General features: G+C 44.0%; 1 protein-coding gene across 3 annotated transcripts in view; it reads left to right on the forward strand.

Moving 5' to 3' along the window:
• MYRIP (myosin VIIA and Rab interacting protein) overlaps positions 1–25386 on the forward strand; it is a 218161-nt gene that overhangs the window by 81478 nt on the left and 111297 nt on the right. For all 3 annotated transcript variants that reach the window (XM_027958035.2, XM_042236531.2, XM_060402094.1), the window contains exon 3: positions 20662–20883. In XM_027958035.2, the coding sequence (XP_027813836.2) occupies positions 20662–20883 (222 nt within the window). The remainder of the gene's footprint in view (positions 1–20661; positions 20884–25386) is intronic.

Consider the following 25386-nt stretch of genomic DNA (forward strand, 5'->3'; position numbering starts at 1 on the left):
TGTCTGGCTCTGAGTTCCTAAACTTTCTCTTCTCTTCTGAACTCTTAAAGTACTATCCTCTTTAACCTTTACCTGAGGGTCTGACACTAACCAAAGGAACCATCGAAATGTTAAAAAGTGTCTATTTGATAGAACTTTGAGCTGCAAAGCAGGAGCCTTGCCAGAAAGAAATCTGCAATGCCCCGGAAGGGTTTGCACCCTCTGTGCATAATGCTGGGACAAGATGAAAGGGGTCTGTGCTATAGGGCAATGGTCTGCAACCTTTTTTGGCACCAGGACCAGTTTCACGGAAGACAATTTTTCCATGACCGGGGGTGGGGGAGATGGTTTCAGGCTCAATAAATGTAATGTGCTTGAGTCATCCTGAAACCATCTCCCCCACTTTACTCCTAATCTAATGCCACCGCTGATCTGACAGCAAGTACCAGTTTGCAGCCTGGAGGCAGGGGACCCCTGCTGGAGGGTCAGAGCTCCACTGTGGGCTATCCGCCTTGTGCTGGGCTCAAGCCAGGTCATCCACATCCTGCTTCTTCCTACTCCCCCTCTTGTTTTGGGTCTTCCCAGTTCATCTGCTCCTGTACATCGCAGGCTCCTTCTTACTAAGGCACCTCTGTGACCCATAGTACCTGACACGGTGCTATGAGAAAGTCAGTACCATGTCAATACTTATTCAATGCATGAAATAACACTTGTTTATATCTGAGACCTCATTTGATCATCAGGTGTTATTTCTATAATTAAGCATGTTTATTCTCTGGCCTCATTGGCCAGTACACCCTCTCTTTGCTCATGGCTCCAATGTCAAAGCAGATGCATGAAATTAATAAGTCAGAACAATCATGGTTTTCAAAATGATACAGATGAGAGTATTAAAATGTAGAAAACAGGCTTCATAGGCAAGCGATTTGAAACAATATGATTTGACTTCATGGGCATCAAAATGAAATATTTTGTGATGGGAGCATAGCAGTGTAGCTCCTCATGCCTAAGGGCCCAGGTTTGAGCATGCCGCTTGTGTTGGACACATGTCGTGCTCATCTGCTGAGTATCTACCATATTTTGCAACACAGTATGTGTAATATCATGCAATACTTTGCAAATCTCCTTTGCAGTTGAGTCTATAGTGGTGAAACAAACCAAATACACTAAAATATAATGCACATACATATTTATAATTAGAAATTGTGAAACGTCTGTCAAGGAGAAAAGTGCTATGCGAGAGAATTACAATAAGACTTAGCTCACTCTGAAGGATAAGGGAAGGCCTTCAGTGGGGAAATGGCGAAGAGTGAATGGACTTGGGCTGAGTGAACACTGGCTAGAGGAGCTTTCAGGATGAGAGATCATATGGAAAAGCCTCAGAAAAGGCAAGACCAAGGCATTTTCAAAGAAAAGCCAGAAATTGAACAGGTGGTATGTTTAGAGCATCAGGGGAGGGGGTGTGTTTGGAGGCACACAGGCCATGTGGGCTCCTAGTATATCTTGAGAAAAACTGAAATCTGTGAACATATGTTAAGCAGGTGGGTGACCCAATCAGATTTTCATTTTTAAAGGGTCCTCCTTTGCTGTAGTTTAGAGATGGAAGTCGGGAAGATTAGAAAGTGTCTTCAGTTCAGAAAGAAGCTGTTGCCCTGGTCCCAGGGGAGATGAGACTGGATTGGACTGGGCGTGGGTGGTGACGGCAAAGATGGAGACAAGAAGATAGATGTCAGATTATTTTCTGCTTAGGATCACAAATGTATAGAACCTGGGCTGACTGCTACGTAAGGAGGAGCCAGATCAAGAAGATCTCTGTGGCTTTAGCAGCTGGGAAAGATGGAGGAGACCTTCACTGAGATCAGCAAGCCTGGCGTGAGAGCAGCTTTGCAGGGACAGAGCAACAATCTGAAATAGGTTAAATCTGAGGCCCCCATGAGATGACATCCACGAATTCGCCTGAGGGAGATGTGACTGAGCACCCACCCTTCCTAGGTTTCCTGTTAAACATGAATCACCTACCCCATCAGTTTCAAGACTAACAGGGTGACCCCAGAGTGCTGCACATGTGCAGCAGGCACTGTCTAGCATCTGCAGTCACTGTGGGTTCTATCTGAGTCATGAGAACAGCTGTGTGGTCGAGTGGAAAATCACCACGGTGGTCTCCCTTACGTATGAGTGGAGTGGGGAATGTGTACATGGGACAGCCAGTTTCTCCTCTGCGTGTGTGTACAGCCTCAGCACATGTTTCAGGAAAATCTGTTTGCTTTGGAGAAATAACTCATATTGGTGTACCCTTCTGGGTCACTTGGAGACAGCGGCAGCCTCTATTTTTGGCAGAATTCTGTCTCAAGCTAATGCATCCAGCCATGGAGAAAGCAGTTTCAAAACAGACCTGATCAGCTGTCAGGGGACAATTCATCTTGAGATAATAGCCCTGAGGCCTTGGCCAGCCAGCGTTCCTCTATGAGCTGCTGAGCAGGCTGTCCTCTGATTCTGCATTTGTTTACATGTTTCAAAAACATTCATAGAGAGCCATTTTTAAAACAGGGGACCCTCAAGGGAGGCAAGGGATAGAGAGGCAAAGGTACAGGAATCCTCCCAGCCTAGCCTAGGTGTCCTGTTCCCTTTAGTGCTCCTGACCTGGGTTCAAACCCTCTCTCAATCCCTCATTGACTCTGAGACGAGAGAAGGTTAAGTTCAACCTGCACGGACCTTGATTTCTCCTTCTGCTCATGATGGTAAGGTGCATAGGAAGCCTAACATGACTCCTTGCCATAGGAGGACAGGTTCTCCAGAGGAACAGGACCAGAATGATGTGTAGTGTGCGTGTTGTGTGTGTGTGTGTGTGTGTGTGTAGAGAAAGAGAGATTTTAAGGAAGAGACTCACATAACTATAGGGGCTTGGTAAATAGAAAATCTGCAGGGCGGGCTGCAGATTTGGAATGTGAAGTCAAGTGGGCCTTAGAAAGCATCACTACAAACAAAGCTAGTGGAGGTGATGGAATTCCAGTTGAGCTGTTTCAAATCCTGAAAGATGATGCTGTGAAAGTGCTGCACTCAATATGTCAGCAAATTTGGAAAACTCAGCAGTGGCCACAGGACTGGAAAAGGTCAGTTTTCATTCCAATTCCAAAGAAAGGCAATGCCAAAGAATGCTCAAACTACTGCACAATTGCACTCATCTCACTTGCTAGTAAAGTAATGCTCAAAATTCCCCAAGCCAGGCTTCAGCAATACGTGAACCGTGAACTCCCTGATGTTCAAGCTGGTTTTCGAAAAGGCAGAGGAACCAGAGGCCAAATTGTCAACATCCACTGGATCATGGAAAAAGCAAGAGAGTTCCAGAAAAACATCTATTTCTGCTTTATCGACTATGCCAAGCCTTTGACTGTGTGGATCACAATAAACTGTGGAAAATTCTGAAAGAGATGGGAATACCAGACCACCTGGCCTGCCTCTTGAGAAACCTATATGCAGGTCAGGAAGCAACAGTTAGAACTGGACATGGAACAACAGACTGGTTCCAAATAGGAAAAGGAGTCCGTCAAGGCTGTATATTGTCACCCTGCTTATTTAACTTCTATGCAGAGTACATCATGAGAAACGCTGGACTGGAAGAAACACAAGCTGGAATCAAGATTGATGGGAGATATATCAATAACCTCAGCTATGCAGATGACACCACCCTTATGGCAGAAAGTGAAGAGGAACTAAAAGCCTCTTGATGAAAGTGAAAGAGGAGAGTGAAAAAGTTGGCTTAAAGCTCAACATTCAGAAAATGAAGATCATGGCATCCGGTCCCATCACTTCAATGGGAAATAGATGGGGAAACAGTGGAAACAGTGTCAGACTTTATTTTGGGGGGCTCCAAAATCACTGCAGATGGTGACTGCAGCCATGAAATTAAAAGACGCTTACTCCTGGGAAGAAAAGTTATGACCAACCTAGATAGTATATTCAAAAGCAGAGACCTTTGCTGACTAAGGTCTGTCTAGTCAAGGCTATGGTTTTTCCAGTAGTCGTGTATGGATGTGAGAGTTGGACTGTGAAGAAGGCTGAGCACTGAAGAATTGATGCTTTTGAACTGTGGTGTTGGAGAAGACTCTTGAGAGTCCCTTGGACTGCAAGGAGATCCAACCAGTCCATTCTGAAGGAGATCAACCCTGGGATTTCTTTGGAAGGACTGATGCTAAAGCTGAAACTCCACTACTTTGGCCACCTCATTTGAAGAGTTGATTCATTGGAAAAGACTCTGATGGTGGGAGGGATTGGGGGCAGGAGGAGAAGGGGACGACTGAGGATGAGATGGCTGGATGGCATCACTGACTCAATGGACGTGAGTCTGAGTGAACTCCAGGAGATGGTGATGGACAGGGAGGCCTGGTGTGCTGCGATTCATGGGGTCGCAAAGAGTCGGACGCAACTGAGCGACTGAACTGAACTGAGCTGAGCTGCAGCATCGGCTGGCAGGCTGGAGACCCAGGGAAGCGTCACAGCTCAACTCCAAAGGCAGTCTACTAGCAGAACCCCCTCTCCTTCATGGAAGGTCAGTCTTTTTGTTAAAAAATCCAACTGATTAATGTAGACACACTTATTATACATAAAACAGATAATCAACAAGGACCTACTGATTGGCACAGGGAACTCTATTCAATACTCTGTAATATATAAGGGAATGAAATAGAAGGGAAAAGAATCTGAAGAATAGATATATGTATATGAATAACTGAATCACTTTGCTGGACAACTGAAACTAACACAACATTTTAAATCAACTATACCCCAATGTAAAATAAAAATTAAAAATAAACCCAACTAATTGGATGAGGCCTACTCCCCCTACACTATGGAATCTACATTACCTAAAGGCTACTGATTCAGATGTTCTAAAAAGTACTTTGATAGTGACATCAAGATGTGTTTTACCAAGTATCTGGGTACCCTGTGACCCAGCAAGTTGCCATCTAAGATTAACCATCACACAGGTCCTCAAAAATGCCATTTTAGACTTTTCCAGCTCGCCTTGCTGTTTCACCCTCAGAAGGGCCTTCACGTAGAGCTCTCTTGCTCCCTATTAAATACCTCATGACTCTCTCCTTTTATGTCTGAATCACCTTGCATTTAGGATATTATATGGCACCAGGTAGCATCTCCATGTATGCGTAATAAAGGGCCATATAAATTATGTAAGATTCATTTACAAAAGCAAAGGATGGAAATGTCAACAGGGGAGAGCTTATTCGGTAAATTTAGACATAGGCCTCAGGACACACGTTTTATCCTATTACTGAAACAGAAATGTGTATCTGAAGGCTCTGCAGGCCATGAAACTAACACTGTCCTTCTTTCCCAAGTGGTCTTTTGTGTGTTCAATTTCAGACCCTGCTCTCTGGCTTAGCCAGGCTTTGAGTCCCCACTTCGGCCCCAGTTTTCTCTGTAGATAAACAGGGGAGTGCAGTAGGAAGGGGGGTTAGGTAGGGAATGGACTGTCGCTGTGACTCCAGAATGAAGAGACGGCTCAGGCACAAAGGCGCATGGGTTGGAAGCAGAGCTGGGAAGAGAGCTCTTCAGCGGTGTTGGTAATTACAGCCAGACCCTGCAGGACAGCTGACATCACAGCTCTCCACGCGGACGCTCAACCTCAGGAGGTCTGACAGTTCCACAGCCAGAAAACACTCTTATTCCAATCAACACCCGCCCCCCGCAGTATTATTAAGGGAGTGAGCAGTGGAGAGAATTTCAGATTCTCTGTGGTCGGTTTTGCCTCTCATCTTCTCATTTCCCTGTGCTCAGAGAGGAGCTGGCGGCCTGCAGGGATGCAGACGTGGGCAGATGTTTCCAGCGGAGACTCCGCCCAGTCAGTCTGCTTCCTGAGCCTTTTCTGTCTCCTTGCTGGAAGCTCCTGCTGCCTGCCCTGGTCCCAGGACTGGGAGTGGGGTGGCAGGACTCACTGTAGGGAAGCCAAGGGGATGGAAGGGTGGGATGGAAGGGGAAGAAATAGCAACACAGGGGCTCCTTGCTGGGGTGAGGCTTCCAGCAGGGTCACGAGCTGTGGTGTCACGCAGATGGGAGCTCAGAGCTGCACAGCCCCCGTGTGGAGCCAGCTGGACCCTTGTCCTGTGCAAGGTCACCACGGTGGAGGATGGCCCAGGGCTTCCTGAGTAGCCCTGCTGAGACACAACCTGAGATGGGCTTCCAGGGGACATAGGTCTTCTGGATCGACAGGACTGTCTCCTGAGATCAAAAATCCTTCACATGACCGGAGATGCCATGTCCTAGAAAAACTGCCTTTCTCAGGTGTCCCATTAAGAGGTCATACTGATGCTACAAATATCATTACAGTGATTTTAAAAAATGGCAAGTGATTTTATCACATGCCCATGATGTACAGGTGCTATGAATGTGTATTTCTAGACCTTGCAATAATTCTGTGAGGTGGACATTATTGGCCCCACGTTACAGAGGAGTAAAACTGAGGTCAGAAAGCTGAAATACTGGCTCAGGATTCTCTCCTGGGCTTCCTGATGCCAGGCCTGTGCTCTTCACACGGCACTTTCTCAATAAAGATGATTCTCGTTTCTTCATCTAAGGGAGGATGAGTATAGGAAAGGGAACATTATCCTGGAAACTAGGAAGCAAAGGAGAAGAGTCCTGGGAAGATTGCCAGCCATTTAAGGGCAAACCAGTCAAGGGAGCTGTATGTCCAGGCAGGGAAAGGCACAGTGTTGGTTGTTTTGAAGAACAGACATGGGGGTTTCTGGGAATTCTGCTGGACGGCAAGGCCAAGGGAAAAAAGGAGTGCAAAGACGTGAGGAGTTTGGCCACCAGGGACTCACGGGAAGCTGGCCTCAGGAAGTGGCTGCCAAGGTGATGGTGGAAATACCTCTGGCACCCAGTGCCTGGAGGGGAGGAGAATCAGGGCAGAGGAACCCTGGCCACCCTGCACATTCTAGAAGGAGTGAGTCAGAGAGGTGACAAGTAACAATGACCAGTGACAGACCCCAGAGGCCCATGAAGTGATGGTCCTGATAGACAGGCCGCCATGCTTCCCTCTGGTTCCAGGCGGAGGACAGAGCAGCCCCTTGTGAACGGTGAGCTAGGAGGTATCAGAGGCTCTTGCAAACAAAGCTGCCCATCTGTCTGGGTCACTTTTAGACCATCCTCACAGCCAGCCCCACGCGGTGGTGGGTTTGGCCTGTTTCTACATACAACACTGAGCTTTGTCTTGGGTCCCCAGCCCAGTGGGGTGACTTCAAGCTGACATCCTTCCCCTGGGCCTGCCACCACCTTGGCGATGCGTGGTCTTTGCTCTGGACTTGCGTCATCCTGCTTTCCTTTTCCTTCTGACCCGCCCAGAGTCCTGCCACTCTCAGCCTCATCACTCAGCCTCCCCTCCCTGTTCTTACTTGGCCCTCACTCTGCTTGACACCTGGCCCTGCCCTCCTTTCTCAGAGTCAGGTCAATCTGTCTATAAGGGAAAAACCCAAAAGACCAATAGATACACAGTGCTGAAACAGGGTGTTTCTTTCTCACATAGAAGAAATGCAGGGGTGGGATCAGAACCAGTGTGGTGGCCCCCCCCCACATCATGAGGACCCAGGAGCCTTTGTTTTTGATCCACATAGGTTCCCACGGTCAAATCACAGATGGAGTTGGCGGCTAGAGCTTATGCCGCCATGAACACAGAGTGAGATGGGGAGGAATCGCAGAAAACCACAGAGACCCCTCCTGGCTGAGTGAGCTCCTCTGAGCGCCCTGTGTACCACATGTCCTTCCAGTTTTATCTCATGGGCCAGAACTTAGTCACACAGCCCCATGTAGCCGCCAGGGGTGCTGGGAAGCCCGGTCTTGATTCTAGGAGGCAGTGGCTCAGCTCAAAGCCAGTGTTCGGTCAGCGAGGAAGGACAGAAGAGTGGTTATCTTCCCTTACCTCCTTCTGTCCCTCCTTCTCTGCAATTCCACACTTGCTATCAATCATGGTTTGGGTTTGTTTGTTTTTTTTTTTTTTTCTGGGTTTAGTGTCTTAGACTTCTGAGAATGGGAGAAAATTAACACATGTCTGACCTTAATGTAGCCCCAAGATCATAGCCAGGCCGTGAGCTTACCCCCTCCTCCTGCTCCTTGCAGAGACAGTGTCACCCCCACCGTGTGTGCCCAGGCCTCCTGTGATTACGCTCAGGGGAGGCAAAGCGCCGCAGCAGCTGAAGGCGGTTGCAGTTTCTGTCTAGAGTGCTCTCCCTTTTTTGTTTAATGAACCAACCTTTACTGACAGAACTAAAAGCAAGAAAGTAGACATTCTGGGGCATGGGGAAGATAAACAATCCCCACTCCAATGTTAGAGCGCTTTTAGGCAAAAAAACAATTAAATACATAAAATGAGAACTCTCAAAAGCTACAGCCTTAAGGCATCCTCGTGCAGCGACTTAAAATCTAAGTAAAGGGAACCATCTGAAAAATAAAACCTCAGGCTAGTTCCTAACATGTAAAGATATAAAAGTGGTTTTTTATTTCCATAAACTTACTTCACATTCAGATGTATAAATACTTACTTATGAAGCCCGTGAGTTAATGAAATGAAGCCATATTAATGAGTGAAACTATCTGAAATCAGGACTTATAGATGTGGTCTAGTAATGATGTTACCAGCCTCTTTACTTTGTATATATTTTCTCATACATATTTCATGACATGGTGAGATCTGGAGGTACATGGATTAGCACTTCCACATGGTCACCCCATTTCCGGTCTGTCTCACTTCAGTTACGCTCCTCTGTCCAGTGTACACAGCAGGCGCAGCTATCTTGTGAATCTGCCCAGCACACAATGGTCAGTGAGCCTGGATAGGTCAGGTTAACCTACTAATGGCTTCAAAAATATCAAAATATAGTACATACTGTTACCAAACATGGAATTCAACAACTTACCACTCAAAAGCCAGGAAAGAGCCCAAGTTGTTGGAAAGGGAAGTTTGCTTTCTTTTGGAGGCCAGCGAACGGGTTGGCGGGGGGGTTGGGCCAGGGTGCAGACTCAAGCGGCAGCTTATGCCGTGGCTACAGGCTGGTCATCATGTACTTAATGTCCTCCACCTGGTGGGGGTTTCAGTATCCACAGTACAGCTCAAAGGATATGACTTAGATACACATCTATAGCCTTTGAGAAGGAACTAAAGGTTCCTAACTTTGCTTAATGACTAAACTATTAGTATTGAATCTTGACTGCTTTGCTTTGGTTTTGCATTTTCTCACTTCTCTGATTAAACTTATTCTTTGGCTTAAGTTTTTCCATAGACAAAAAGCAAACAGAGAACATGGAGGGGAAGGACCATAGGGTCCCGCTCCATTTCAAACCCACCTTTTCTTTGATACTCCTCAGTCTTGAGGAGGGACAGGTGCAGAACCAGAAAGGGAATAAAGTGTTGGACAGAGAGGGTAATCATAAACTTTGCAGAGGAACTTGGTGTTCGTTCCATGACTGTTCCAAGTTTTCCCCAAATCTTTGAGGGAATAGGGCAACAATTGCTGTGGATCCTTCCTGCCAAAGTGGGGCATAGTCCTGCCTAATTTGGGGAATGGACACAGAGTTGGAAATAATCTTGAGTTTCAAGCTTAGCATCAGTATTTTGTATTATGAAAACACCTCTCTCTCTGATTACTTTGTCATAGTACCTGGATAAACATGTGAAAATTGGTAGACATATTACAATGAGGATAACAATCAAGATGCAGTTTTGGATTATTCTCTGAATGTGTTATTTCCCCCAGAATGGTTAAAGCAGATAAACAATTTATGTTTCAGTTCAGTTCAGTTGCTCAGTCGTGTCCGACTCTTTGCGACCCCATGAATCACAGCATGCCAGGCCTACCTGTCCCTCACAACTCCCGGAGTTCACTCAGACTCACATCCATCGAGTTGGTGATGCCTTCCAGCCATCTCATCCTCTGTTGTCCCCTTCTCCTCCTGCCCCCAATCCCTCCCAGCATCAGGGACTTTTCCAATGAGTCAACTCTTCGCATGAGGTGGCCAAAGTAGTGGAGTTTCAGCTTCAGCATCAATCCTTCCAATGAACACCCAGAACTGATCTCCTTTAGAATGGACTGGTTGGATCTCCTTGCAGTCCAAGGGACTCTCAAGAGTCTTCTCCAACACCACAGTTCAAAAGCATCAATTCTTCAGTGCTCAGCCTTCTTCACAGTCCAACTCTCACATCCATACATGACCACAGGAAAAACCATAGCCTTGACTAGACAGACCTTTGTTGGCAAAGTAATGTCTCTGCTTTTCAATATGCTGTTTAGGTTGGTCATAACTTTTCTTCCAAGGAGTAAGTGTCTTTTAATTTCATGGCTGCAGTCACCATCTGCAGTGATTTTGGAGCCCAGAAAAATAAAGTCTGACACTGTTTCCACTGTTTCCCCATCTATTTCCCATGAAGTGATGGGACCGGATGCCATGATCTTCGTTTTCTGAATGTTGAGCTTTAAGCCAACTTGCTCACTCTTCTTTCACTTTCATCAAGAGGCTTTTAGTTCCTCTTCACTTTCTGCCATAAGGGTGGTGTCATCTGCATATCTGAGGTGATTGATATTTCTCCTGGCAATCTTGATTCCAGCTTGTGCTTCTTCCAGCCCAGCGTTTCTCATGATGTACTCTGCATATAAGTTAAATAAGCAGGGTGACAATATACAGCTTTGACGTACTCCTTTTCCTATTTGGAACCAGTCTGTTGTTCCATGTCCAGTTCGAACTGTTGCTTCCTGACCTGCATATAGGTTTCTCAAGAGGCAGGTCAGGTGGTCTGGTATTCCCATGTCTTTCAGAACTTTCCACAGTTTATTGTGATCCACACAGTCAAAGGCTTTGGCATAGTCAATAAAGCAGAAATAGATGTTTTTCTAATAGGCCACAAACAGCCTGTTTTGGTTAGCCTAAATGTCACATTAAATCATATATAAGCCAGGATGACTTCCCCGTGCCTCAATATGTGAAAATTTATTTCATCATTTTCCCCTTTTAATAGCACACCTTTCCATAGAAAGCACTGATAATCAATATATTTTTTCAACATGGCCAGAGTGCTTCAGTTGCCTGCTCTGGGTCTTTCATGTCCCTCGGTGCTAGGCTTACTGTTTGTTTATATTATGTATTGACTTGGTTATTCACACTGGGAGAAAACTGATCAGATGTAACAAACCAGTACAGAGGTATGCTGATGGGGAAACATTTGATAGCCTATACGTTTTATCAATTATACCCCATTGTCACACACACGTTGTACATGTGTTTCAAGCATCAGACTTAAAGCCAACAGTGCCACACATCATAAGTGGCTAAGTTATACTCCATGACAGCTTCACAATTTGCAACTAGAAATACGACTGACAACATCATACCAGAACATAGTCTAACTTTAGAAACACCGTAGAACTTCTAGAACATTTATATTAATGCTATTTACCCATACAATAAAACTTAAGAATGTTTATCATTTGACTATGTTTTCCATATAATTCAATATACCAAATAATCCTCATTCATTTAGAAAACCTTTGTTCTCTTAACAGAGAGAAACCCAAACTCAGTCTTATATCAATTTAGTAATAGCAAAATTGATTTGTCTAATTAAATTCAATCTATCTTTACCTTAAAGTGCAAAGTTCTTTTCTCAGTTTCTTTTTTTATATATAAATCTTTTATCGCTTTCTCCATATTAACTTGTCCCTTTTTTCTCATCCGGAACCAGCTGAAGCTAAAATTATTGTTTATTCCTTAGCAAAAATACGTTAGTTTTTTTATACCTTCTCTCACCAACACATAGCCTACTTGCTTTACACACTAAAATGCTTCCCTTATCATTTTTACATATTACAATTTTTAACCTTTAAAATATCTTAACAAAACCAAGAAACAAGTCATTGAACTATGTGTTATATCGGCATTCTCTGATAGGCAAAGTTAAGAACATACTCCATAACCTATAACATACATTTTTCTCATAACACAATTTCTCAATGTGGTATAAAATGTGGGTATATTACCCAGACATCTTTCAAAGTTCTACTAATTAACCCAAGACTGAAGTCTTGGGAAGAGTGGGCTGTGTCTGTTATCTCAAGCACATGTTAAGAGTTAACGTCAAACATTCTCCTAGCCATATTTTTGTTCTCTCGGGTCAGAATTCTGAAAACAATATTTTATCAAACTAGCTGTCTCTAACTACATATGCAAAAAGAACCAGTTTGGGAGTTTCAAAAGAGTTTTATCTTAACCAGTTTTCTCTGGAGTCTGAAGAATACTGCTGGCCACCCAATGTTTTTATTTGTTTGCTTGTTTTAAATCTTTCTTTTTCGTAGTCATAGTTGTGTAGGTAAACTTTTCTTAATGAATTGAACCTGAATTTCCCAGTTTACAAAAGGGAACGAGAATACTAATCACACAAATGGAATACACACACACACACACACCAGAAGACAGGACTGTCGTAAATCCCCCCAAACAATGACCAACATGGAGTCCCAAATAAACACTTCCCCAACACAAAGGGTCCTCTAGGTAGACATGTCAGAACTGACTCACAAAAACACCCAGATAGCATCTCATAGTCACAAACCAGGGGTAGACACAAGTCAGAACCAATGGGCAAAAGGCCCAAATAGCAACCCGTCCTCACAATGGCCCTCAACATCAAAAGCATGTCAGAACCAATGGCAGAAACGCTCAAAGGACACTCAGTGCTCATAAACAGGCTTCAACATCAGACACACGTCGGAACCAGTTGGCAGAAAGCCCAAATAGCACTTCATGCTCAAAAAAGAAGTTAGCCAGGGGGACACCGGTGGACTTACTTGGTCTTGGAGCTCGTCAGCTCGTCCAGAGGCGTCTTTCCGTCCCTCCAAGGATAAGCTCACATGCCATTGGCATTCAGTGTCCAGCATAGAAGAAACAGGGAGAATCCCTGAATTGGTTTCAGCCGCTGCTGGGAATGTCCCTCTAAATCCTTCTCCTGGGGTCAGCGAACCACGAGCAGGGGGCTTCTCACGGCGATCCCAGGACATCATGATGGCAGCAACTCTACTAAGGAAAACTCCCGGGAGCCAGATATCACGAGAGCGTAGCCTCACTTTGGGAGCCAAACTCTGTTAGCAAAAGTGGGCCCAGGTGGCTCTAAAGCCAATAAAGAGGCAAGTTTGGTGGAAAGGAGAGCTTGCTTTATTTTCTATTATTTATTTTGTATTAATATCTAGAACATTGTCTCTCAGCCTCCCTGATTCTCAGCCCTTGCACCACCATTCTTCCTGGGCTACAGCTTGAGAGAAGTCATTCATAGCTATTAATCGGAGGGTCTTCTGTTTCATGCACTAAGGCTGATTCGAGGAGGTGGAAAGTATGATTACCCTCCCTACTTTCCTGAGTTGTGTAGATAATGAGTGAAAAACTGGCTCTGTGAAGACGCAGGAGGGTCCTGCCGCAAGTCATCATGAGGTTTAGGAGGGCAGACACAGCTGGGGCTGTTTGGAGGTGAGGGGACGATCCTGGAATGTAAGTGAGCTGGGTCAGTAAGCAGCTTCAGGTGGGGATGTTTCTCCCAGACATTTCCCATCTGATCTGACAAGCCTACCACCATGGAGGTGAGACCCTCTTGCAAGCTGGATGCCCTTTGGCTTTCCTTTTTCACATGCTCCCAGCCAGCCTGGGTTTGTAATGAAACTCTGATATGCTGTGATATTGACGTGAGTCCAGAGCGTGAAGGTCTCAGCTTCTCTGGTGACCTGGCCATTCTTCTTTTTGAGAAAAGAATTATAATGCCCCCAGGGTGCCTTCGTTTATTTTTCAATAACTCTATCTGCTCAAGGTCAGGACGGATGTGTCTGATTTCACCATCTTCCCTCCAGATTGCAAATGAAAGTCTGTAAGCGTCTTCCATAGTCTATTTTGAAACTAGGGGGATGTGGGAATTCCCTCATTTTATGAAACATAGAGCTTACTGTCTGTTTCCATTCTTTTAACTTACGTTAGTGGATTCCACAGAGATGGTTTATATAAATGTACATTCATTTTACATTTTTTTCTGAATTGTGATGGTAAATTCCTTCATAGATTATAGGCTAAAGATGTTAAATATAAACTATGACTCTTTTCAGTAACCCCACATTTTTCAATATCATTATTTTTTTTTAATATGGTGATGGTAACCAGCAAAAATGTGTCAAGATACAGGAAGGTTTTAACCATCCCAACCCTCACCTCCTTGGGAAACAAAAAATAATTAAAAATCATTAGTTCTTTTTAAAAGTGACTGGAGACATTAATCTTTTGTCTAAACCATTTCAGTCAAATTATCTAGTTTCCTGACCTGGTGCGGGCTAGCTGATTTCTGACAAATGACCTTTATTCAAATATTCCGGAAGATGGGACTTCCTTGGGGTCCAGTGGCTAAGACTCTGCCCTTCCAAATGCAGGAGGCCGGGTTCGATCCCTGGTCAGGAAACTAGATCCTACATGCCACAACTAAAGATATTGAATGCTGCAATTAAAAAAAAAGAAAGAAAGAAAGAACCTGAGAGCTGCAGCTAAAACCAGGTGCAACCAAATAAATAAATATTTAAAAAAAAAAAAAAAGAAGAAGAAGATCCAGTGGAGAAGTGGGAGCCTTTTCTAAGCACCTGCTGTGGGGCAGAAGCTTAGCTGGTTTGAACTGAAATAATACCAGACTTCTGTGGAGTCACATTTACTTTTTAGGCACCTACTGGTCAACTCAGTTACATTTTTCTCATTAACTTCTGCAACAGACATTTCAGGATACTGCTGCTATCCTTCTTTGACAAAGAAGAAAGAAAGAAAGAGGTTTAGAAGAGCTGAGTATCTTGTAGCCATTAGGAAAAGAGGCAACACACCTCAGCACCCCCAACAGCCACCGTTTACTAAGCTGCCTGCAGAAATTCAGGTTGATGGGGCTCCCACAACTCCTTACAGACAATGCTTATATGAAACCTGATGCTCTGGTTTATGGGGCTAAAGGGACCATTGAAAGTTCTGGTTTAAAATGGTCTGCTTCCTTGCAGAGCTGGTAATCACCATGTACCTGGTGTGTGTCTATTAACTCTACCGTCCAGAGGGAATCTTTTAAGTGTTTATTTTCTGTACTGCGATATGCTGAACTCTATTAACCTTGAATGAATTTTGATAACACCGTCAGGGGGCAGCAGAATGATTCTGCCTGAAATTACACAGTGAGAGGGAGATTACCCATGACATATTAAAAGCAAAACATACTTTTAAATGACCATGACTGTTATTATCCTATCAATTGGGTTCACCCTCTGGAGCCTGGCTCTTAAAAGCATTTATGACATTACTGGCAGAGGTACTCAGTGACTGATTCACTGCTTCACCTCCTGTTCACTCTGCAGCCCATGACAGCGACTCCTGCCCCCCCACCCCCGCCCCCCCCCCCCACCCCCCGCAGTGGAACTGCTTTTGTCGGGGCCCCCCTTGACCTCCATGTTCCCAGATCCGGTGGACCCTCCTCTACCCTCATGGCAGACACAGCCAGTCATTCCCTCTCTGAAACATCTTCCTTTGGTGTCTTTCTCAGTCTCTTTGTCTGGCTTCACCTTGTCAATGTTTCAGCCTGAATTTAAACATTTGGGGTATCCCTGGCTTGTTTCTAGGCCCTCTTGTTTTCTGCTTGATGCCCTGTCTCCCGTAGGGTGGCTCATCCATTCCCGTATTTATGGAGATGTGTGTGAAGATGATTCCCAAACTTACACAGCTGGCCCAGATCCATCCTCTGAGATGCACAAATACCTATCAGTTGTCCACGTGGCAAATCCCCTTAAATGCCTCACAGTTTTCACTAAAACATGCTTCCATCATCGTCATCTCCCCTTGATCCATAAGTGGCTTCACTTGCTGCAAAAGCTGGAAAGCTGAGACTGGTTCTTGGTTCATCCTTTCCCTCCACCTCTGTATCGGATCCTTCAGCACGTGTGCCAAGCCTCTGCCCAACCCTCTCTGTCTCCTATCCTGGCCCAGACCTCACCCATCTACCTAGATGACTGCACTGCCCTCCAGGCTTCCTCGCACGGCTGTCGAAAAGTCCACCTTAGGATAACAGAAGCTGCTCTTACAATGAAGAGTGGATCCTGCTCTGTTCCTGCTCACCGCCCTCATTAACCTCCCACTGCACGCAGGATAAAATCCAGACACTCTTCCAGGGGCTGTGTCTTATCTTCCCTCCCCTTTCTCCAACATTAAGCTCTTTCCTCTGCTGTTTTTTTCTCTTGGATTAGCCCCTTCTCAACTAAAATGTCACCTCCCCAGAGAGGACGTCTGTCAGCACCCAGTCTAAAGTAGGTTGCCATGTCGTCCTCAGTCCTGCCTATTCTGTTATTGAATATCTTACAACTTATAATTGTTTTATATTTTCTTTAGTTTTTAATCATTTGAATCCCTACTTTGATACATGTTTCATGAAAGGGAGCGACCTATGTCTTTTTATCCCTAGTGCCTAGAACAGTACTATGGGCTTCCTGGTGGCTGCGCCATAAAGAATCTGCTTGCAATGCAGGAGTCACGGGAGATGCAGGTCCAATCCCTGGGTCAGGAAGATCCCCTGGGATAAGGGCACGGCAACCCACTCCAGAATTCTCACCTGGACAGAGGAGCCTGGCAGGCTCGAGTCCACAGGGTCACAAAGAGTCGGAAACAGCTGAAGTGACTTGGCCTGCACACATCAGGATAGTATTATAGCTACTCAGTGAGTGTGAATTGAGTGGATAGTTGGCAATCTAGATAATAGTGCCTGTAACATGGAGACTTGTGGCTATGGGCAGAATTACTGTCTTTCTGATAGCAAACAAGTGACGCATATGCCCTCACTTCTCCCTGCTATGCCCACGGTAGATGCTGCTAAGTTATGACACTCTAGCCCCACTGAGCCTGCATGCAGTCTCAGCATGTGGTGAGAGTCAGAAATGGCATGGCAGTGGGTCCAGAAACCGTGAAATGTTGACAGCTTTTCATATATCCGTCCCAGAGTGATGTATTAAGAAGAGGCTAGGTACTTCCCTGGCAGTCCTGTGGTTAAGACTCCACGTTTTCACTGCAGGGGATGCGGGTTTGATTCCTAGTTGGGGAACTAAGATCTCAGATGCTAAAAAGTAAAACAAACAAAAAAACCCGAAACCACAGTTAAGATACTACTTCACACGCACACTCAGCGCTCAAGCAACAAACACACATTGAGCCTTCCTGCCCAGATACTGTCACCATGCCTTCTTCACACAGAAGCAAGTGTGAGCAAATGTTACGTGCACTGAGACTACTGCTGATCCAAATGAATAAGCACTATTTGCTTACTGTCGCTTTTCTCATTTGAAATATCTGGCAACTCCATGAAGTAGGAATTACTGTTGCTGCTCAGAAGGTAGAGGCTCAGAAACGTTGGAAGGGTCTTTGGTAGTAACTGAGCTCAGCTCTGCACCCTTGCCTGTGACGAAACCCATCACTGTTTCCAGCGTGGCTGACCATTTGGGAGCCTGCTCCCTCCCAGGACATCTCGGTGCAGATACCTGGTCTTGTGATTCTTGGTTGATCCTGCAGTCAGTCACTGTAGGTTATCCCATACAATTCTCTTTAAGGACTTCTGCCAGGAGGTCCTATAGGGTAGTAGAATCTGAGAAGGGAGAGGTGATCCAGAAGAAGGGCATCCTTATTTCCTCCTCCAAGTCTGTGATTAAAAATCCTCGATTTGCTTAGGGACAAACTTTGGAGGAGTTGGTAAATTTTATTATTAGACTCTCAGTGATTTTCTTAAAATGCCATTGGTATTTTGTATATTAGGAATCAAAACTCATAAAGCTCAAGTGATCTTGTGCGTTGAGTTCACAGTTTTTCCCTTTTTTTTTTTTTTTTTGATCCCCAAAGACTTTCTTTCCTGGATGTTTTATCACATTTAATTTAGTGTCTTTGAAATGTCAATAGAAGAAAGTCAGTTGCTGAGGCTGTTCCTATATTGTTTACAGTGTTGATAACTTAGCTCATCTTCTGTTTTAAATCTGAGGGACCGGATAACAATATCATCATGCCTTAAGGAAAAACCTTCCGTCCTGTTTCCCTGTAAATATTGTATTCAGCCAACTATGCATGCTAAGTCATTTCAGTCATGTCCGACTCTTTTATGAGCCCATGGACTGTAGCCCACCAGGCTCCTCTGTCCTTGGGATTTTCCAGGCAAGACTATTGGACTGGGTTGCCATGCCCTCCTCCAGGGGATCTTTCCAACTCAGGGCTTGAACCGAGGTCCCCTGCATCTCCTGCATTGGCAGGAGAATGCTTTACCGCTGAGCCACCTGGGAAGCCCCCATTCAGCCAAGTATACTTATATAATATTTTACCCTGTAGAATCAGCAGCAGGCCTTATGTAGTCTCTCTCCCCTTCCAGTGCTCAAGCTACAAATGGGTATTGGACATTGCAATGCAGAGTAGTAAGCCTGTGCATGTACTGGCAGCTGTGTAAGCCAGCCCAGGGCACCTGAAAGCTAAAGCTGTAAATACTCTTTGAATTTTCATGGAATGATGTTTACGGTGTTTTGTTGTCAAGTGAAAAATTAGATTATAAAACCATACGTAGATTTCCAATTCTAGTAGCAGCCTGCGATGAGCTAGCGCAGCCCTTCTTTGTACTAAAAACACCTGAAAATCCTAATATAAAAAAGGGAAAATACTTGCAAATCATATATCTGATAAGGGACTTGTATCCAGGATATATAAAGAACTCTTATAACACAGCAATGAAAAAGACAAATATTCTAATTTTAAAATGGGTGAAAGATTTGAATGGACTTTTCTCCAAAGAATATATGCAAGTGGCCAGTAAGTACATGAAAAGATGCTTAATATTATTCCTCATTGGGGAAATACAAATCAGAAGCACAGATACCACTTCAAACCTCCTGGGATGGCTGTCATAAAAAAGGCAGACAGTAACAAGTGTTGATGAGGATGCAGAAAAATCAGAACCCTCATGGGTTGCCAGTAGGATGTAAGGAGGAGCAGCCAAACGACCAAACTGTCTGGTGGTTTCTTGAAAGTTTAATCATTTAACATTACCATTTGACCCAGTAATTGTACTCCTGGGGTTGAAAATATATGTCCACACAAAAACTTGCCCATGAATGTTGATAGCAGCATTATTCAAAATAGGCAAAAAGTAGAAACAACCCCAATGTTTATTAGTCGATGAACAGATAAGTAAAATATGGTATATCTGTAAGTAGAATATTCCTTGACAGTAAAAAGGAATGAAATTCTGATACACACTATAACATGGATGAACTTTGAACACATATGGTATGATTCCATTTATATGAAATAGCCAGAATAGGCAAATTTGTAGAAATAGAAAGTAGATAAGTGGTTGGTAGAGGGTGGGAGAAGTAATAAGCAAGACGTAAAATTTAGAAGCCATAGAAGAAAAGACTGCCAGATTTAACTACAGAAAAAGTAAACGCTTCTAAATGATGAGACACACCATATGAAAAGTTGAAAAAACAATTGCAAAATGAAGGAAAATATTTGCTACATACACCATATTTCAGGAGGCGCTAGTAATAGAGAACCTGCCTGCCACTGCAGATATAAGAGACACGGGTTTGATCCCTGGGTCAGGAATATCCCCTGGACGAGGAAATGGCAATCCACTCCAGTATTCTTGCCTGGAGAATCCCATAGACAGAGGAGCTTGAAGGGCTATAGTCTGTGGGGTTGCAAGAGTCAGACATGACTGAAGCAACTTAGCATGATGTACTTACATCATAGATTCATCTGGGATGAACTGTGTGATCACAAAATGGGTATGGAAAAATATAATTATGTTCTGTTCCTGCCTGTGGTGTCCATCTTTGAACAGAAAAAAAAACAAATTCAAAACCTTTCAAGTCAGAATAACTTGGTTACTTCCGGTCAGGTTTATCCTGGGTATCTCAGTGTGTTTGGGGGATTCCTTATCTTTCAGGGTTCTCCTTTGCTTCTCAGAGTATAGAGAAAACAGTGTGTGCAGCTTTGCAATGCTGCACGCACTGACCAGTTGTGTGCCCAGAGGACCCATGAGCTCTTTGGAAAAAGGGAGTTAACGTTTATCGAGCTCTCGAGTCACCAGTGTTTAGGATTAGCCCATCACCCAGAGAATCTTTATTGACTTACATTGATTTGAAAGCTTTTAAAATCCTCGGTGCTTGTTTTCCAGGGATATTGAGGGCCAGGATTGCATTTATCATATTCCCAGCAGGGCTGTTGTGAGGATTAATGTTTTAACATAAATGATCTTCTGCTCCTTTAAAAAGGCATTAATTAAGCTAAAGGGTTCTTTTTTAATGTGCTTAGTTTTATAATAACTTATATTTCAATCTGGTGTCTGAAATATAAGTAGTAAGATTTTGTGCTTTCTTATAGAAAATATGACACGTAGAAGAACACACAATTAACCCACCATTAGGGTTCCTCTCTGGATAGTATGTCAAGCCATTGGACTTCCTGAGTTGTACAGTTTTACAGGAAGATCCTACGTGGTTGCTTGGCAGACAGGGGGCCAGGGTGGGGTGCTTTGGGGAGGGAGCCCCTGAGCTGATTGCTGTCTTTCTTCTCCTCATTCCCCCTCCCCGCCCCCTGCCCTCCGGGCCCCAGCGAGATGAAGCAGAGGCTGGATGAGGAAGGCAGCAAGTGCAGCATCCTCTCCAGGCACCAGAAGTTCCTGGAGCACTGCTGTATACGCTGCTGCTCGCCCTTCACCTTCCTCGTCAACACCAAGCGCCGGTGTGGGGACTGCAAGTTCAACGTCTGCAAGAGTTGCTGCTCCTACCAGAAGCACGAGAAGGTGTGGGTCTGCTGTGTCTGCCAGCAGGCGAGGTGAGTGGCCGAGTGCACCCTCAGGGTCTCAGCTCACGGTGGCACCGTCTTCCTTCAGCCAAGCGGGGCCACCAGTGGTTGAGTGGTCGGCATTTTTTTTTTTTTTAAGGAAAGGGAGGGTTACTGAGGAGTTTTCTACATTTGGTGTGTCTGATGCAGATAGAACACACCCAAACTTCTTTAATCAGAGCATGAAGGAAGATGATGTTAGGGAGAAGTTGGGAACTGTGCTGGGTTAATCTTGTGATGATGTCTTGTGGGGATATCTCCAGAAGTCTTGGGATGAATATTGTCCCAAATCAAAAAAGATGGAAAAGTTGAGCTCATTTCCTATTTTTCCATATTATTTAAGTCCATCACTGGAACCAGTCCAGGAAAGAAGTCCAAGATCCATGGGACAGGTTTTGCTTCTTGAAATTTTTCTAAGGCTCAATTTGATAGAGAAGTCAGAGTGCCTCAGGTGTATATGGCCTGTGGGCTGACAGTCTTTTACATTTTGACGGTTTCCCTAGAAAAGTTTATTTATGTATCAGCCATTCCAGTACTCTTGCCTGGAAAATCCCATGGACGGAGGAGCCTGGTGGGCTGCAGTCCATGGGGTCACTAAGAGTCGGACACGACTGAGCGACTTCACTTTCACTTTTCACTTTCATGCATTGGAGAAGGAAATGGTAACCCACTCCAGTGTTCTTGCCTGGAGAATCCCAGGGACAGGGGAGCCTGGTGGGCTGATGTCTATGGGTTGCACAGAGTCGGACACAATTGAAGTGACTTAACAGTAACAGTAGTAGTTAACAAGCTGTATAACCCCTCAGCCTGATACAGGATGCACTGCCAAATTCATCACGGGAAACACTTAGGAATATTTTGATTTGAATCAAATGTGAAAAATTTCAGGTAAATGACAGTTTTTAAAATCTGCCCAGTTTCTTGAAACAAAAGCAGTTATTTTACAATGGACTGTTTAGACTTTAAATGCCTGGCAAAAGCCAGCGTCTTGCCGGGAGATGGTGTCTGGGGTCACTTTGTGCTCCATCTGCTTTGACCATCAGCTTCTCTGCCTCTCATGCAATCTGAAATTCATGTCTTGGTTTAGAAATGATTTACTTAGGGTATTACTGGGATATTCTTTCAGCATATTCATAATCAAGCAATTGGATTTTAAAACACTGTATATGTCAAATTACGTGATGAACACCTGTATTTATATTGTGTGAAATCCCAATAAAACAGTGGATAGCAGCTCTGTGAAGCTGTGGCGATGACCACTTTTCAGACCCACAGTTTACTCTCCATTGCCCTTGACATACTTTTTCTTTCCTGTGTAAATTAAGCCCATTTGGGGTGCACTGGTTTGATTTCTAGCTGTTTATCCAGTAGCTACCATAGGCATATGGTTCTTGAGATACTACGGAACCATGAATAATTATAATAGTAAAAAGCCCTGCGCTCAGAAAATTAAAGCACGAGGAGTGGAGAGTAGGCCTTTGTGTGGTGCTATTAACCGACTGCATGAGAAGCGAGCCGCTCCAGCGTCCTTGCCTGGAGAATCCCAGGGACGGGGGAGCCTGGTGGGCTGCCGTCTCTGGGGTCACATAGAGTCAGACACGACTGAAGTGACTTAGCAGCAGTACCAGCAGCAGCATGAGAAGCGAATGGCTGTATCAAGCACCCCGGGCCTGTCCATGGTGTGGTTCTACAGGTGTGACTCGAATTAAAATGTACGTTAGTTTAAAATGTTTAGCTTTGGGAGATTAATAACAATGAATGATGGATTACTTATTTTAGAAGTTATATAGCTAATAGTGTCAGGCGAGTGTATGCTCCTCTGTTCTGTCTCATCACAACAAAGATTTTGAGTGGCGGACGTTAAAGCCCTCGGCGTGTCACAGCTCTCGGGTCTCGAACGGACCGTGTTATGGCTCTTAGACAAATCAGTGTTGCAGCTCCATGTTACAGCTCTATTTTATTTAGATAAAAACAGGAAAATCCATCCTCATCCTCGAGGCGTGAGGGCATGTCGATCCAAAGACGCGAAGAGAGGAGAGCCCCAGCGTGCGGGGGTGGGAGTGGGGGGGACAGGGAGAGGGGGAGAGAGCCCTCTGACTCCTCTTTTTATATGTCCCCCTCCCCACCCCCGGGCCTGCCCTATGTAAACTGGGTTAGCCAGGAATGTTGTCTGTCTTTTCCATATTCTAACTACCTAACAATAGGATACTATGGAATCATTCTCTTTGTCATTTTCTAATTACGTATAAATCTCCCTTCCTGACTATTTACTGCAGAGATGCAGTCAAACGTTATAAATAAGGACATATAGTGGTTGCATTTAAGATCCTCTGCAGGGCCTAGAAGCACAGGACTGCCGTTATCATTTGGTGTCGAATTGATTCAGGAATCTCTTTCCTACTTTCCTTGGAAACAAGCTGGCCTCTTAGTTCTTTGCTTCGTTATAAAAAACGCTCCCTCTGATTTTTGTTGTTTTGTGCTATTACCTTTAATGCAGACCAACTGGGGAGATTGTTTTCAGGGAATGAGAGAGAAAAATTACCATTGGAACTGAAATCAAAACATATGTCCTTATTACCCGTGTGGCATTGGCTTTGGTTTTTCTGAGACAGTTTAAGCCTTCATTTCTTTTCCCCGTCTGTCAAATACCCTTTACTTCTATCTGATCACTTAATGTTTGATGTTCACACAATCCACATGATTCATAAATTAGCATGCTGCCCTTTTAGTATAAACTCCACAGTATGTTTTAGAGATATCCCAGTGGGTTTGCAATATCCCTACAGGAGATAAGATATTAAAAAATTACCACTATGAGATGAGGACATTCGCAGGTTAACAATTATATGGAGAAATGTTGAACCTCACTAGAAAGCAAGGGAATAGACATTTACACTTCAAGTAGCTTTTTTTCTTATTAAATTAATGTTTGTTTTTCTGCATTCTCCTCAGTGTTGACAAGGGTAGATTGAAACAGGCACTCTCATCCATCGCTGCTGAAGTCAAAATGGGCATAACCTTTTACCAACATATATCAATAGCCATTAGCATGTTCAAGTCCTTTTACCCTGTAATTTCTAAAACCTTTACCTAAAGAGGCAATGGAATATTTTTAATACAGAACATTTTTCAGTGAAAAATGAGACATCCTGGATTACTAATAATCTACATGTCCAACAATAGAACAGAAGAAGTAAATTAGGACACATTCTACTTGACAGAACATGAGGAGACATTTAAAATCATGTGCGTTAGCATGGGTAAATTCTTATATTAAAAATTATCTATGCGGCGGTTTCTTAGTGAAAGAAGTATTTCCCTTTTTTGAATGGAGAGCATTTATCCTGTATGTACACTTTGTGGAGTATTTGCGACATAGGCACCTGAGTGCAATGGAATAATTATCTGTGTTGGCAGCACTGTGTGCCAATGTTATGTAGTTCATTTTGAATAAGGAGCTCTTGCAATGTTATTACACGCTATGTTGCAGCAAGTCAAAGAAAGTGACTGCGTACTTGGAAAATCCCATCTTAGCCAGGGCTGTTCAGTGGAAAAGTTTTACAATTGACACAGCTCTTGACTAGACTGAAAAAATTAAAGGAAAAAAAAATTGAGGAGTGTTGGTGATTAAGTTCCATTTATGTACCGTGAGAGACAAGTCTACCCTTTGAGATTTCAGAATAAATCTCATCTTGAGGAAACGCAAAAGGCACATGGAGTGGTATTATGCAAAATAACTGGCCTGAAGTCTTCAAAATGTTGATGTCATGAAAGAAAAAAGAAACTGAGGAAATGTTCAAAGACTAACAAGAAATGAAAACCAAGTGGCATGCCTAACCCTTGATCAACTTTTGAGATGAGGAACGTGGCTATGGAGGACACTGGGACAGTTGACACCGTTTGGATGGTGGTGGAATAGTATTGAGTTCATTTTAAACTTCCTGAAATTGATCACTTTACCTGGTTATGTAAGACAGCGTCTCCTTGTTCCTGGAAATGTACACAGACACATAGAGTATTTTGCATTTATTTCTTCCATAAACGCTTACTGGGTTCAGCCCACACAGGAGGCCTGTGCTGAAGCAATCAGCTCTTTACCATCCATCACTGATTTTCTGGAGCACTGTTTGTTCACCTGTCCACTTTCGATGTTTGTCGTACAATTTTTTGGTACAAGTTCTTGGTATGCCTTTTGTTTGTAACGTCCCTTTTTTCTTTTCTTCCTGAAGCCTCCTTGCATAAGTTGCAGGACAGTTATTATGGGGAAGAGGCCAGCCTGAAATTTTGATCTTTTGGCATTTTTTTTCCTTTGTTTGTTTTTGACTGCAGCTTGCAGGATCTCAAGTTTCTTGACCAGGGATTAAACCCGGGCCATGATAGGGTAATGAACGTACTGAATCTTAGCCAGAAATTTTTATCTTTCTGAAATTTCTCTGATAAGCAAGCAGAGGCACTGGTTCTTTCCATCAGCAAGCACCCAGGCCTGTGTTACTG

This window comes from Ovis aries, chromosome 19, assembly GCF_016772045.2.
Source record: "Ovis aries strain OAR_USU_Benz2616 breed Rambouillet chromosome 19, ARS-UI_Ramb_v3.0, whole genome shotgun sequence".
Lineage (NCBI taxonomy): Eukaryota > Metazoa > Chordata > Mammalia > Artiodactyla > Bovidae > Ovis > Ovis aries.